The sequence below is a fragment of the Vidua macroura genome, chromosome 19, assembly GCF_024509145.1.
Source record: "Vidua macroura isolate BioBank_ID:100142 chromosome 19, ASM2450914v1, whole genome shotgun sequence".
Lineage (NCBI taxonomy): Eukaryota > Metazoa > Chordata > Aves > Passeriformes > Viduidae > Vidua > Vidua macroura.
In genome coordinates this window covers 10,721,132-10,734,976 of record NC_071589.1, presented here as the reverse complement: position 1 = coordinate 10,734,976, position 13,845 = coordinate 10,721,132, and the positions used below count along the sequence as shown (strand labels likewise).

The window sequence follows — 13,845 nt, the reverse complement described above, 5'->3', positions numbered from 1 at the left end:
ACCTACAGTCATTTGTAATGCCAGGCTGTTAAGACACTACAATAAAGAAAAATGTGTTTGACTAAGTGTGTAGGTCAGTGAAAAAACAAATTCAGGGATGCTCTGCTGGGAGCAGTTCCATGGAGGTGTTCACTCCAGGAACACTTAGTTTGCTTCCAAGAGCCTCCAAATCCATGAGCTGTCTATTAGAGAATGAAGAAGCTACTGCCAAACCTGGTAAAATTCTATATATTCAACAGGTGGCTTGGGAATGGCTGTCAGGAATAATCTGTCACCCTTCTGATGCTGAGCTGAATGTTTGGAAAACAAGCAGTCGATTATTTATAAAAAGCAGGTGTTTCCTTGGCCTGTAAAGCCATTTAGCCTAACTGGTTCCTGATCCAGCAGATAAGCACATTTAATCAAACAGTGACATTTAAGGTTCCTACCTATGATTTGTTTGATGTTTAAGTATCCTCAGAGGCCACAGCCACTGCAGACTCATAAAGATTATTAGATAATGGGTAGGTTTTCAAATGAACAGTTTGCAGCAGAGACTTCATGATTCTTTTACTTGTTTTAGCATTTTATGGGCCAATCCATCCTGGTTTACGGATATATACCCACAGATTATTCACTGCTATTTTTCTTCTCATCCTTTCTCAAAGATTTGAGTTTGAAAACAGTTACACCACAATTTATGAACAAACTGCTGTCAAGCTATCTATAAAAAGAAAGGCTCTGCTTCCCTGTTTGCTAATGCAGAATTCCAACTTCCCTCTCTGGGCTCACTGGTTGGAGGCACTGCTGACACACTCTCACCCCATGCTTAGAAGCTTTCTCCCAAAAGATCCTCAGACCTCTGTCAAATTGTGCCAATATATTTTTTATTTTGGCCTGCAAATCAATCCAATCCTGGATTTTTCTTGAGTTCAACATAAAACCCATGACTTGACTAAAAAGACAAAAGTAGGCTAGGTTTAAAGTAAGGCAGATCCTGGAACAAAGAATGTTTTGACTTCAAGTCAGCAGAAGGAACTAACTCAAACCAAAACCTCTCTACAATTCATGTCACAAGTGCTATTACCAAGTGACAAGTAGCTGGGATCACAATCCATTATTTTATGTTATAAATTTGCCACATTTGGCAATGACATGTTTGAGTAACACATCCTTTCAATTAAACAGGCATCTAAGGCACCCCCTGGCTGCACATGAGTTGCACATTTAATGTCACTAAAATTGAAGTTTAATTTGAAGCCTATTGATGTTCCGAGTCTAAAAGAGCAGGCAGGATTTGCAAAGTGCTTTAAGATGAAGTGTTTCTGATGAAAATTACATTTTTTACTTTAAGCTTCTGATGTAAAAACGATGCCTGTTGACAATATCTAGAGAACACGTGGAGAAGGATGGAATGGAGATACTCTGGGGGAAAAGGAGTATGGGAGAACACATGAGCACTGGCAGAGGTCAGGCCAGGTTTCATTCAGCTCATTTTCCTTTCAATATCAGCAGCTGTCACCATGAGCAGTGTACACACACAAGACAGGCTTCCAGGGCCACTTTTTTGGGAATGCCATCTCAGCCTTCATCCCCTGGCAACAGGTTCCTAAAATCAGAGGCGATATCCCTGTCCTTAAACAGCTGTGCTTAAAATCTTACTTGATTTTGTCCGATTATTTTTCCAAACCTTGTGAAGTGCTTGGATTCCCAAATTTACTATTTGGGGGTTTCAAAATTTAAACCTTTAAGTCCTGAACAGAAGAAAACTGGAGGTGTGGAGAGGATGGGAGATTTTCCTGGAAATATTACCTGTTTCTCATACGCATGCTGCATGTGAAGCTTGTCCTGCTGAACCTTGTATTCTTGATCCTGTAGAGGAAAAGATCTGTATTCTAAATCAACAAATCCCATTTTCCTTCCATTTCAGAGCATTCATCAAACACAGACATTAGCTATCATATAGAACAGGCCATAACAAAATAAAAACCCACTTTATATCATCATGAAAAAATTCTCTGACATAGAAAAAAATTTAACCAACACCAAATAACACAACTATCTCCAAAGTCATGATTCATATTTGCTAAAGAGAAACAGCAACTTGTTCTCCTGAGCTATTAAAATGCCATTCTGTACTATATCAACTATGAAATGAAAGACATTGGAAGAAAAGTAGATGCCAAAACTCAACCAGGACTGATACATGATACAGATGTGGAACTCATTACCCTGAGATAGAAGGATTAATTTAAATGCCTACAGGAAGACAGAATATTGAACTGAACTATTAAACAGCGCAAATTAAAAACAATTTTGAAACTTTAAAAATGTTTACAGTTTACGAGAAAAAAAATATATTCATCATTCTTTGACAGCAGGTATTCTTTGTAATATATCAATAGAGATTTAAACTCTTTTATTTAACATGTGAACTACAAGAAACAGTCAGAAAACTTCTGTGAAGATTCTGCTCTTACCTCTCTTTTAGCCACACTTTTTAAATGAACCTTTAACCATATGTGACATTTCATATATTTCCATTCATAAAACAGAAACAAGCCAGCATGGTATACAGAAGTACATTTAAGGAGGGATATCTAAACATTTAAATCATTAAATAAAGTAAAAAGAGTTGGTCATTTCTGAGAAAGAAAGTCAGGGCTCACCCTCAGCTGTTGCTTCCTTTGATGTTCAGAGTCTTGCAATTGTTGTTTCAGCAGAGCCATTCCACGGCGTAATTCTGCAATCACATCACATGTCTGCTGGATTTAACAGAAAAAGCAGCTTTTGTCTTGGACTCCTCATTAGCTCGTTTGCATTTTTGAATTTATTTCTCTAAAGTTCCCAGAAAATGGAAAAATTATCAGCTTGGCAGAAAAAAACCTGTATGAGTTTACGGCTCTGGATACGTCAGTTTGGGCCCTCTGGTGAGCTTAGAAAGGGAAACAAAAGCACAAAAAACCACCCCTAATAATAAAAAATCCCTACTAAAATCTACTGAAAATTGGTAGAAAGTGAAATACCTTGTAAATGATATGCAGCAAAGTATCATCAAAGCTCAGAGAATTTCAGCAAATAAACACAAAACACCCCACTTGTCCTATGGCTTTATGGATTAATAAATGGTATTTAAAACTCGAGTCTTTTCTACAATTATTTAACTTTAAAATCACTTTAAATATGTACCATCTCTGTACCTGTACCTATTGGTAGATATCAACCTGACAGATGCTTTTCCAGAAACAAACACGAGTTATTACATTTTGGGTGAAACCTACACTTGCAAAATATAAAATGATTTCCTTAAACACATAAATATTTAACAAAATGTTCAATACTAGGAGGACTGCAGGACTATTTCTTTCTGGAAAAATTTTTTTTCTGACATGGAAGAGGCTTTATGAAAACATTAAGTCTTCAAGGGTGTATCCAGAATTTTTACAGAAGCACAAACAAAATCAGAATGTTAATTGTACCTTATCTGAATCAGCTGTAGAAATACACACACACACCAGAATAACCAACCAACTTCACATGATTTTTCAGTCAAATTTGGGAATGAAAAATTAAATCCCGATTTTATTTAAACTTACACTCATGACTAACATGGGGAACTGAGCAATTCCTTGGATTTATTCGTGAGCATCATATTGATGGCGAGGAGAGCACTTAGGAAATAAACCCCATTTTCCTGCCTGTTCCACCTGGCAGCATACCTGAGCTTGTTCCTGCTTGAGAAAATCTCTATCAACATCAAATTTACTTTGCAGCTGCTGAAGGTTCTCCTTGTAATCCTGCACAATCTTGTTCTTGTCTGTCTGAAGTAAGTTGTACCTACACGGAGCAAGCAAACAGAATATGGAAATTGCTTTCATACTTTGGCATTTTACCTGCTCAGTATCAATTCCACGGAGTCTGCACGTCTGCCACGTGCTCTTGTCACAGAATGAGCTGCTCATAAATAATGGAAAGGTAAGACACTCCTCAAGGTGGTCGTTTGGGTCACTCTAAATGAGTTTGACACCAATAAATGTATTTTCATGAGAGTTTTCTAATGTCAAATGCCATTCAGTGTGTTCCTGGAACAAAATTAATAATGTTTGCTTCTGGAAATTCCATGTTCTGAAAAATTTAACCAGCAATTGTTATTGAATTACCTTTCTTTCAGCTCCTGAAGTTGGGAGCAGACCTCCTGGTAGCGCTGCTCTACCTCACTCTTCTCCTGAGACAATTTCTGACGTTGTAAATGACTATTTTCTGCCTCAACAGTCAACTGCTGCACACGGGCCCCCAGCTTTTGGACTGTCTCGTTCTAAAAGAATAGAGAGTTATTGAGAAAAGCCCAGAATCAATGAGGGAATACCCCAGTTGTTATTCAGTAGCCTTGAGCAATGAGGTTCTCTGGCAATGCAGAGGCACAAGAGTTATAATGGCAAAGCTGTCATCAATCATGACAGTAAATTCTACATTGTATATAAAAATAAATATATCTTCAAAATGCAGGTGTTTATTCACCCTCAAAGTGACATCTCTTCTCCCTTACACAGAACAGCGTGTGCAACTGATTTCTAAATTACAAATCCTTTAAAATGGGAGAAAAAAACATATTTCAATGGAAAACCCCAATGGATGATAATATATACAAAGCATTTTTAGACTTTCCAGAAATCTCATTGCAGTAACTTTCAGTAAATTACAAGCATCTCTCCAAAGCTGTATCTTTTTCCTGGAACTTCATCTCGCAATATAAAGAATCTAAAAATGAAAAGAGTAAGGACAGGCAGGTAGCATGAGACTACTCTAGGCCTTCCCATTCTTCCCTAAATTTATGGTAATATGCAGGGAAATGAGGGAAGAATTCCTCAGGAGGCTGGGGTCAGAAAATCAGACCCAGAGTAGGTACCAGAGTTATTTTTATATTAACAAAGGCCTGAAGATGAGGGAAGTGGAACAGAAATTTTACCCACTCCTGAAGTAAAATAAAACCCCAAATATGTGCCCTGTGCAGCCACTGCCCTGACTGTCACTGGTGGTGACATGAACCTGAGCCAATGCAAGAACCTCACACTGAGACATCACCTGAATGGTCACCTGAGCCCTGGCAAGTGGCCACAGAGATTTCACAGGCACAGCACAGCAAAATTCCCCATCTGTGCCAAGCTGCTCAGTATGGGTTTGGTTTGCTGGGGCCAGGGGTTGTTTGCTTTGGCCGCTTGGGGTTTTTGGTTGTTTTGTGGTTTTCTGGGGTTGTGTGTTTGGTTTTTTTTTTTAAAATAATTAAAAAAGGAGTAATTTTTAATATAGCACTGAATATAATTCCTGGCTGGCTCCATGTCCCTCAAGGAAGTTCATCCTTGTTCAGGGAACAAACCCCTGCTTATCAGCTCTATGGCATTAATGAAATTGTTCAGCCAATTCCACTTGCTAACAGCACTGGCATTCCTGACAACATGAAACTCTGAACAGGGAAACTCTGAAATACCAACAGAAAAAAAAAATTTAAAAATCAGGAGAGAGAAAGGAGAGAGAGGAAAAAAGAAAACTAATTTCCAGTGACAGTCTAGTCTTTCATCTTAAGCCCTGCCTTGAACTCTACCTTGTTTAATTATTAAATCAGAAGCTGCTCGGCAAGATCTGTCTAGTTTTGATGGTTCTTAAATTCAATCTTGCTGACAGACTGTGTCCATTTTTCTCTGTATTTACTGTTACCTATGACATGATCTGAATGTTAATTTTTAAATTCAACATTCATTAATAAAGGAATAAATTTTGTTCGACATTGTCTTTTCACTCATTCACTTTTCCTTGTACTTCATCCCAATGAAAAGTACAGGATGCTTTTTTGAGGTTACTTGTCAATTTTTTTGCTTTTTGCATCATTTATATAACAGGCACAAAATCCAGATTACACCTAATTACATGCTTATAATTAATCTAGAAAAGGAATGCAATAAATTAGAATAATACTTATTTTAAAATCCTTTTAATATCATCTTTCATCTAAGAGAAGCATTTGCTTCTGTTACTCACCCACCTCCTCTTTAATATTCTAATTAGGATATTACTCACCGACCTCTTTAATATCCTGATTAGGATATTAAAGAGGAGGTGGGTGAGTAAAAAATCATGTTTCTATGAAAAGAGATGTAATATATAAATGGTCTACAAACCTGCAAAGACACAAGTTCTGCTAACTTGAATCAAATATTTGCAATTAAGGACTGATTCTAAGATATCAGTGTAACATTGATTGAAGGGCTGTACCTTGCTTAATTTTATCTGGGGAATAAAATCCTTGGTTGGACTGGCTGCCAGGACAGTGCCCTCTCCCAGGAGAGAACAACTGCATTGCACTGTTGAAAGTAAGGATGGAGGTGCATGAATAACAGAGCCATGGAATGCTTTGGGTTGAGAGGGACCTTAAAAACCATCTGATTCCAGCCCTGCCACGGGCAGGGACCCTTTCCACCATCCCAGGTTGCTCCAAGCCCCGTCCACCCTGGCCTTGGGCACGTCCAGTCCACCTGAACACAAACACACGGATTTAAGACTTTAAGAGACACTTGCTGTGGTGAGAGGTTTACGACCAAACCTACAGTTGACTGTGTCTGCTGCAAATATTCCTCCTCCATCTTGGCCAGCCGGGCGTTGGTCTCCTTCAGCAGCTCCTGCATGTCTTCCGTGTGCTTCTTCTGGATGTTGAACTTCTCCTTCTCCATCTCGGCCACGGCGTCGTGGAGCTGCACCAGAAAAAAAGGCACAAAGTAACAAATGGCGTCTGTAACTAGCTTTGAGAAGTGTCCAGTTATTATAGCATATCAGTAGAATCAGTGAAAAGCCCAGGCATTCACACTTCTGTCCTCTCTGAAAATATTGTTTCTCTAAAACAAAAAAAGATTGTGGTTGCCCCACCCCTGGAAGTGTTCAAGGCAGGTTGGACAGGGCTTGGAGCAACCTGGGGTAGTGGAAGGTGTCCCTGCCCATGGCAGGAGGTGGCACTGGATGAGCTTTAAGGTCCCTTCCAACCCAAATCAGTCTGGGATTCTATGAAAAAAAAAAATCCCAAACAAAAAAACACTCAACACTGGAGCCTCGAGATCTTCATCACAAAGGACAATTTATGATTTATGATTATGATTTGACTTTAAGGAGCCAAGAATTAAATCCAACTTCATTTCTACATGCAGGGCTGCAAAAAAATTAAATTGTACAGCAAACTTCATGAAGGGAGGTAGGTTTGTCCTTTCTGTGACCCTCCCTCTCCTGAGAGGGGGAAGCAAGACAAATACTGACAATAATCTGGACAAAGGTGACACTGTCTCACAATAAACATGCTCTTCCCTTTGCTTTGCTGCTGTCTTGAGTTGAACAATAAATAAAAATACATTGAAGAATTCATGACCCATTGCAAGACTAAGAGTTCAAAGGAATCACCGTGACAGCAGGTAGCAGCAGGTTTATCCAGATTAAAATTCCATGTCAGGTCAACCAGAAATAAACACTTCCCTAATACATCCAGAGACTTGCCAGGAGGCCAGATGAACCCCAGGAACAGAGTGAGCAGCTGGGTGTAAAAGCATCAGCAAAAAGAGTCTTGATTACTTCAGGAAAAAATAAAATCAGCACAAAAAACACCCCTAAAACATATTCTGTATATTTATTTTTTGAGTGACAAAATGTATTATCCCAAATAAACACTGCAGGAGTCTGTCAAAGGAGGGAAGTATTGTTCATTACCCTTTTCTCCCACTCATTGTTCAAGCAAACATTGCTTTGTTCACACATCTTCTTCAGCTCCACAATCTGCTGCTCTTTGGCTTCTCTCACAACTTGGGATTCACGGACAAGGGTCTGAACTGTTAAAAATGGAAAAAAAATAAACAACCATTCAAGACCTTTGGGATTTTTCAGTGTTGGCAGTAGATACAATCAGTTTATGTCCGTTTTCCAGCTGACCTGGCTTTCTGATGGTTTTTGGCTCTTAAATACTTAATGAATGTGCTGCTTTAAGATGCAGCACTTCAATTCTGTGTCATTACAAGGTGTTCTCTCTTTCCTACTTTGTTTACAGAATATTTCAGAGTTTTCCTTCCTGAAGGAGTAAATATACATCAGCAAAACTCTGTATAACCTCAAGAAAAAAGTTATTTTAACCTGATTTTATGAGCATCCTTAGGAGAAAAAGTTCTTGTGAAGGTTGAATGCCCAACACATACATGAAAATGAAATTCCCCAACTTGAACTGTAAGTGATGGCATCACCATTAGTGGAAAATCAGGTCCATATTCATACTTCCACTTTTTTTGAGGATTTTCATTGACTGCAACAGTGTGGGCAACTCCAACTCTAGCTGTTCCAGCCAAGAGCAACCACCAGCCCACAGAGAGAAGCCCCAGATCCCTTGTTGGACAAATTACTTTCCCAAGAAGCAGGAAAAAAATACATGGAACACTCTTCCTTTTTGTCCATAGATTAACAAACTCCTGTATTATTTTCCAGTGTGGTTTAGTCCATAGTGTGAATGGACTCCAAGGAATTCTGAAAGAAACTAACATTGAAAAACTGCTGACAAGCCACTCTGAGGGTGAGTTTTGTACTCGTGACACACTCAAGAGTACTCATGTTTGAAATCTCCGGCCGCAATAGTCTTAAAAATAACCCACTGTGGTTTGATTAAAATGTACTGAATGTATAAAAAAATGAACTTTGAGCCAGAGATTCAAAAAAAAAAAAAAAATAGAAAGAAGTGGCCAAAATATTTCAGTGGCATCAAAGAAACTTTTTTTGGTGATGCTCATAAAACCTGTGTTCAGTGTAATAGATCACAGGCCTCTTGGAACACTTGGGTTGGAACAGCAGAGACAATTGGACAAGAATCTCAGAATCTAAAGGAAAAAAATAAATCAAGAGCTGCAAATGATGAAGAAAGGGATGTCTGCAGAAGGAACACGCAAGCCCGGAGCCACAAGAGAATGAAGTACAATACCACCACACAGAAGACAACCATGAGGACAAAAATCACCTTTTTTCTCCAGTTTTCTTATCATATCCTCAGACTCTTTTTGTTTCTTTAGGTAGGTGGACTTCAGCACATCTATTTCATCATTCTTTCTCTCCAAAATCTGCAGAGAAAACTCAGAATATTTTAACATAAGTGCAAAACATTGCAAACTACAACCAGTGCACAAGATACCAGGTCTGCAAGAAGTCCTCAGGTCATGCAGGATTAAGTGATTGAACCTAAATCATTTTTCCAGCTACAACTGCCAAGTCATAAACAAAGAACTAGTTTAGACAAATGTAGGAAAAAGCAGATTAAAAAGGGAATTTCATGTTTTAAGGTGAGTTTTTTTGTTTTCCTTTAAACCTGGGCAAACCCAGTGCTGCTTTTGTTGAGTTTGGAAGTTTCATGGTGCTACTGCTGCAAATAGAAAAGATTTCCATATTTATGTTGCCTAATAGTATTTAAAAGCATCTAAAATTCTCTGCAGATTTAAGAAATATTTAAATAAGTTGGTGAACTTCATTACAGTCTTTTGTGCTTCACCAATTGAAATTCCTCCCATGGATCCTAAGGAACAATGGTCTGGAACAGAGCAAGTATAGGAGGGTAACCACACCCACATTTCTGTACAGGCTGAGTTTGGAAATAAAAAAGCTTGAATATTTGCACACTTTGAGATAGTATTTTAATTTAAACTTTGTGTTTAAGATAAAGATTAAAGTCGCAGAAATTTTATAACAGTGCCCCAAATCTCTTATCAAACAGAAGCTTTCATCTTAAAACAATATTACTCCATCTGCAATAAACGTTTTGTGTCTTTAAAGATTAATACGACACTATTTAACCTTTTCTAAAATATCCAACGTTATTAAACGACTTCAAAAGACGGAATTCTAACATCAATTAGGAAGGGATGACAACTCAAGGGATGAGAAAGCATTTAAACTATTTCTTATTCTCACAAAGCTGTTTCCTTTAGACTCTCAGCTTTGCTCACCGCTTCTGCTCCAAGGCCTTGAGAACAGATGAGCCAAATATGCACCTGACCAAATATTAACATCCTCTCAGGAGGCTTTGATGTGTCACAGAGTTGTGTCAACCAACTTCCTCCAAGCCTGTGACTCAGTCTTTAGGAAACAAAGCAGAGGCACTGAGTGATGCCGAGCTTACGGCGGGATCAGCGCCGCCGGGATCGGGATTCCCGCTCCGTCCCCGGGATCAGAGCCCTGCCAGGGGCACCTGGCATCTCCCAGGACTTCACCCCACCTCTAAAACAGGGCTTAAAAGTAACAGGATGGGCATAATCCTCCCAGGAGGGGGGTTATGTGACACGGTAAAGACAAACCCAGAGAGCTGGAGCCATGTCAGTGCTGCAAGAATTCAGAGTGCATGAACTTTAAAAATGCAGTAACAAAAAGCAAGGGGTGATTGGTGACCTGCCTCTGCTCTAAGACAGCAGAGACAGGACAGCAAGCACTGCTGCTGGATGAGCCTGGATACGTATGATATATCTGTTGGGTTTTGCATTTTGTCCATGAAAAATTAATTTTGTTCACGTTCTTCTCTAACACAAATGTTTTCTCTCTAACTGAAAAATCATGAGTTTATGATTTCCCACAGAAGTTGTTATGCTGGTAAAATAGGTTGTCTTGTTCTAACAAACAAATTGCCTTGTATTTTCATCTCCTTTCTGCAAGCGCTTTCCCTTTCCTAAGAAAAATATTCTGCATTCCTCTCAGTTTATGCCAACTGTTACCTACAATTTGACTTCCACTGAACATTAATTGCAATTGTGAAGAAGCTAAAGAACAACTGATAAATATTTATGATAATTGTAGTCTCTATTATTGTTTAATACACCGCTTTTGGAAAAAGTACAAACACTTCTTACCTTTTGAACATCAGCATCGTGCTTCTGTTGTAACTTCAGTTTTTCTTCATGAAATTTACCTTCTGCTATTTTCATTTTCATTTCCAGCTTTAAAAGCAAAATACAGTAGATACATAATTTAAATAAAGAATAAATTACACCAATGACCTTTTCATAACTTTTAAATTATTCATTTATGTCTTTCACAAGGCAATAGGAAGTCACTAACAAAAAAATCTTGTGAAAAAATCTGTATTGTTTCTCAATATTTTAATATTTATTCAATCCAATTGTTACCAAAGATGTCATCCTACAACATTTCTTCAGAAAAATGGATTTGTAGGATGTTTTAGTTGGCAATAAACACAACTGCTACTGCCCAGAACAAGTTATCATCCTTAATTTAAATAAACATTTAGGAATAAAACTTTAATGTTTCTGTTAATATACCAAGTTTGGTAAACTCGTTTTCATTTCTTCAGGCAGGTGTTACATTTACACAAAGAATGTCCTTTAACCCAGATGCACGTTTGTTTTTGTTTGTTTTCTATCATTCATGGAGTTCACATTATAAACACATTTCCTTTTAAAGGTGACTTATGATGGGATTAAGGATTGGATCACTGAAATACATTTCCTGTTCTGCCTGTGTTTGTTCAAAGCTGTACTTGAACCCCTCCAACACAAAAATACATTGCCAATTCTTACTCAGAGTCTAAGTTTCCACCTTTCAAGTATTTTTTAATCTCTTGCATGTTTTGAGCATGCCATTAAAGGCAGTCTTTGGGACAGCTATGACAAGAATTTCATGTCTCTCAGGCTTCTCTAGAAACCAAAAGTGACACCTTGAGTTCAGACTCAGGCTGTTCCACCCCTACATTTATTAAGTCACTGTTCAGAAAGCAAAGTGGACTGGAAAGCTTTTTCAGAGGACAGACCCTGATCCCCCTCACTTTAGAAAGGGAGCACCAAACCCCCTCCAGGAGATGACTCTAAGTGGTCTTTGGCCAACAGAAAACTTTGAATTTTGGGTGTTCTGAAAGGTGCTGAGGTCCCCTCATCTCAAGGCTGAACACTGCACTCCCATCACCATCCAGCCACTTCCAGCTCTCACATTTTTATTTAGCTCAACCAGAACCTGACTTGTAATATCCCAACTCACAAACTCCACAGGAATGAACAGCATTATTCATTCTGCCTTTATTTTCCATGCCCTTGACTAATCAAAAGTTGCCATTCAAGCATGAGTCTTTATCTCACACAGACCAACACTAAACACAGCACAAATTATTCATTTCTTAGATGACTCATTTGTCTTACAGGTTTGTTGCGACTTGAAAACATCACAACATTATTGTGACTTGAAAATGTGAGCTCCAAAAACCCAACTCAACTCAAAAATGCTGTGCAGGAAAGAGAGAAGGCTCCTCAAGAAGAGAAAAGAGAAGGAAGAGCAGAAAATTGTTTCATTTTCTGAACTCATCAAATGATACCAAACAACCACTTCTTACACCACAGATAAAGAAATCCATCTCCCAACTGTTTGCACATAGACTTATGCAAATTAATGGAGGAGGAAAAAAAAATTAGGTTGACAATTAATCCAAAGAAAATAAATCATATTCCCAGCTGTCAGCCAACTCTTTTATCTTCCCAAAATAAGCATTATGATAAAAGTGCATCTTCTATCCATGAAATCCACACATATGTATATATGAAAAGAAATATATGCAAATATCGCTGCAACAAAGTGACATTACAGAAGAAAATCTTAGTACCAGGTGATGAATAAGTGTTGATTTAACAAAAAGAGCACAGTAATAATCCACTTCCAGATAGACAGCTTGTGAACACGCCATAAATAAATATGAAGATCTCGTAAAAACACAAATACCAGAAACTAAATATGAAAGAGACTCCAATCTACTTGAATTACATTAAAAGCTTATGAATGACTGAGGTACAGCTACTGCCCTCACACAGCTACTAAATCCACACAAATTACATTTAAAACTCATTAATAATGCCAGAATGTCTTGGCTGATGGAAATGAATCCTTGGTTGTTTGTATCAGCCAAGAGCTAGTCTAGGTTTTATTATTCTGTACACTGAAATAATACAAAAATAAATCAAAATCGAGAATTTCACTCCGATTAAAGATGGACATATATATTTTCAAGTGCTGGTGATTGTTCTCACCCACAGGATGTTTTCCCCCAGGCTGACAACAGAACTCCCTGTACTTGAAGCTGGTTCCCACCTCTCATTAATCTTCCCCTTAGCATCACCCTTGCACTTGCACCAGTTCCCATCAGTTTTAGCTCATTAATTCATTACACCCCTTCCACCAGAACAGCCATCTCTTAAAATGTCACAGTTCTGGGACTGCTTTCCAAAAAGGAGAGCTAATTGCAACCAAACAACTGGAAAAATGTGTCCAAGATACAGAAATCAGCTCTTAATGAATGCAACCACTGTAATAACAAAGTAGGTTGATTTTCCACTGAATATGAGATATAAAATAATAAGAAAATAGGTGAAAAATCACAAAGTCCAACTCCTCATCAGGTGAGGGCTAAAAAGGGGACACCTTGAAAAGTACTCAAGCTCCTCAACTTCTATAAACTTAATGAAGTTTAAGCACTCTAGGCACTTTTCTGCCCCATGTGCTTCATCCACAACTTTTCTAATTTTTAGGAATCATTACTTTGCTCACACATCTTCAGCTCCACAATCTGAGATGAAATGTTCTAATTTTATCTCCATATATAAAGAAATCTTAGAAGTCCCATATTAAAGTGTCTGAAATTCAACAGTTGATGTGCACATGAAGTTTTCAGTTTGTGTTGAGAGGAAAGCTGTGTTTGTACTGAGTAACTGGTAAAAAAACCCCAAAAATTTAGAAATCTCCAACAGCATTTAAACTCAGTAATGGTCCATAGTTCCAACCCCACATATATCTTCATCATAACTTCTGGAAGTGTTAATT

At 38.1% G+C, this 13,845-nt stretch overlaps 1 protein-coding gene across 7 annotated transcripts in view; it reads right to left on the bottom strand.

Moving 5' to 3' along the window:
* The window catches only part of CEP112 (centrosomal protein 112), a 158,179-nt gene that overhangs the window by 116,718 nt on the left and 27,616 nt on the right, over positions 1-13,845 (bottom strand). For 6 of the 7 annotated variants that reach the window (XM_053995052.1, XM_053995050.1, XM_053995055.1 and 3 more), the window contains exons 9-16: positions 10,878-10,964; positions 9,005-9,104; positions 7,720-7,838; positions 6,579-6,722; positions 4,140-4,294; positions 3,699-3,816; positions 2,649-2,744; positions 1,792-1,851 (exon numbers count right to left, since the gene is read on the bottom strand). In XM_053995052.1, coding sequence (XP_053851027.1) covers positions 1,792-1,851; positions 2,649-2,744; positions 3,699-3,816; positions 4,140-4,294; positions 6,579-6,722; positions 7,720-7,838; positions 9,005-9,104; positions 10,878-10,964 — 879 coding nt within the window. The remainder of the gene's footprint in view (positions 1-1,791; positions 1,852-2,648; positions 2,745-3,698; positions 3,817-4,139; positions 4,295-6,578; positions 6,723-7,719; positions 7,839-9,004; positions 9,105-10,877; positions 10,965-13,845) is intronic. The other variant, XM_053995053.1, reaches the window with a different exon arrangement.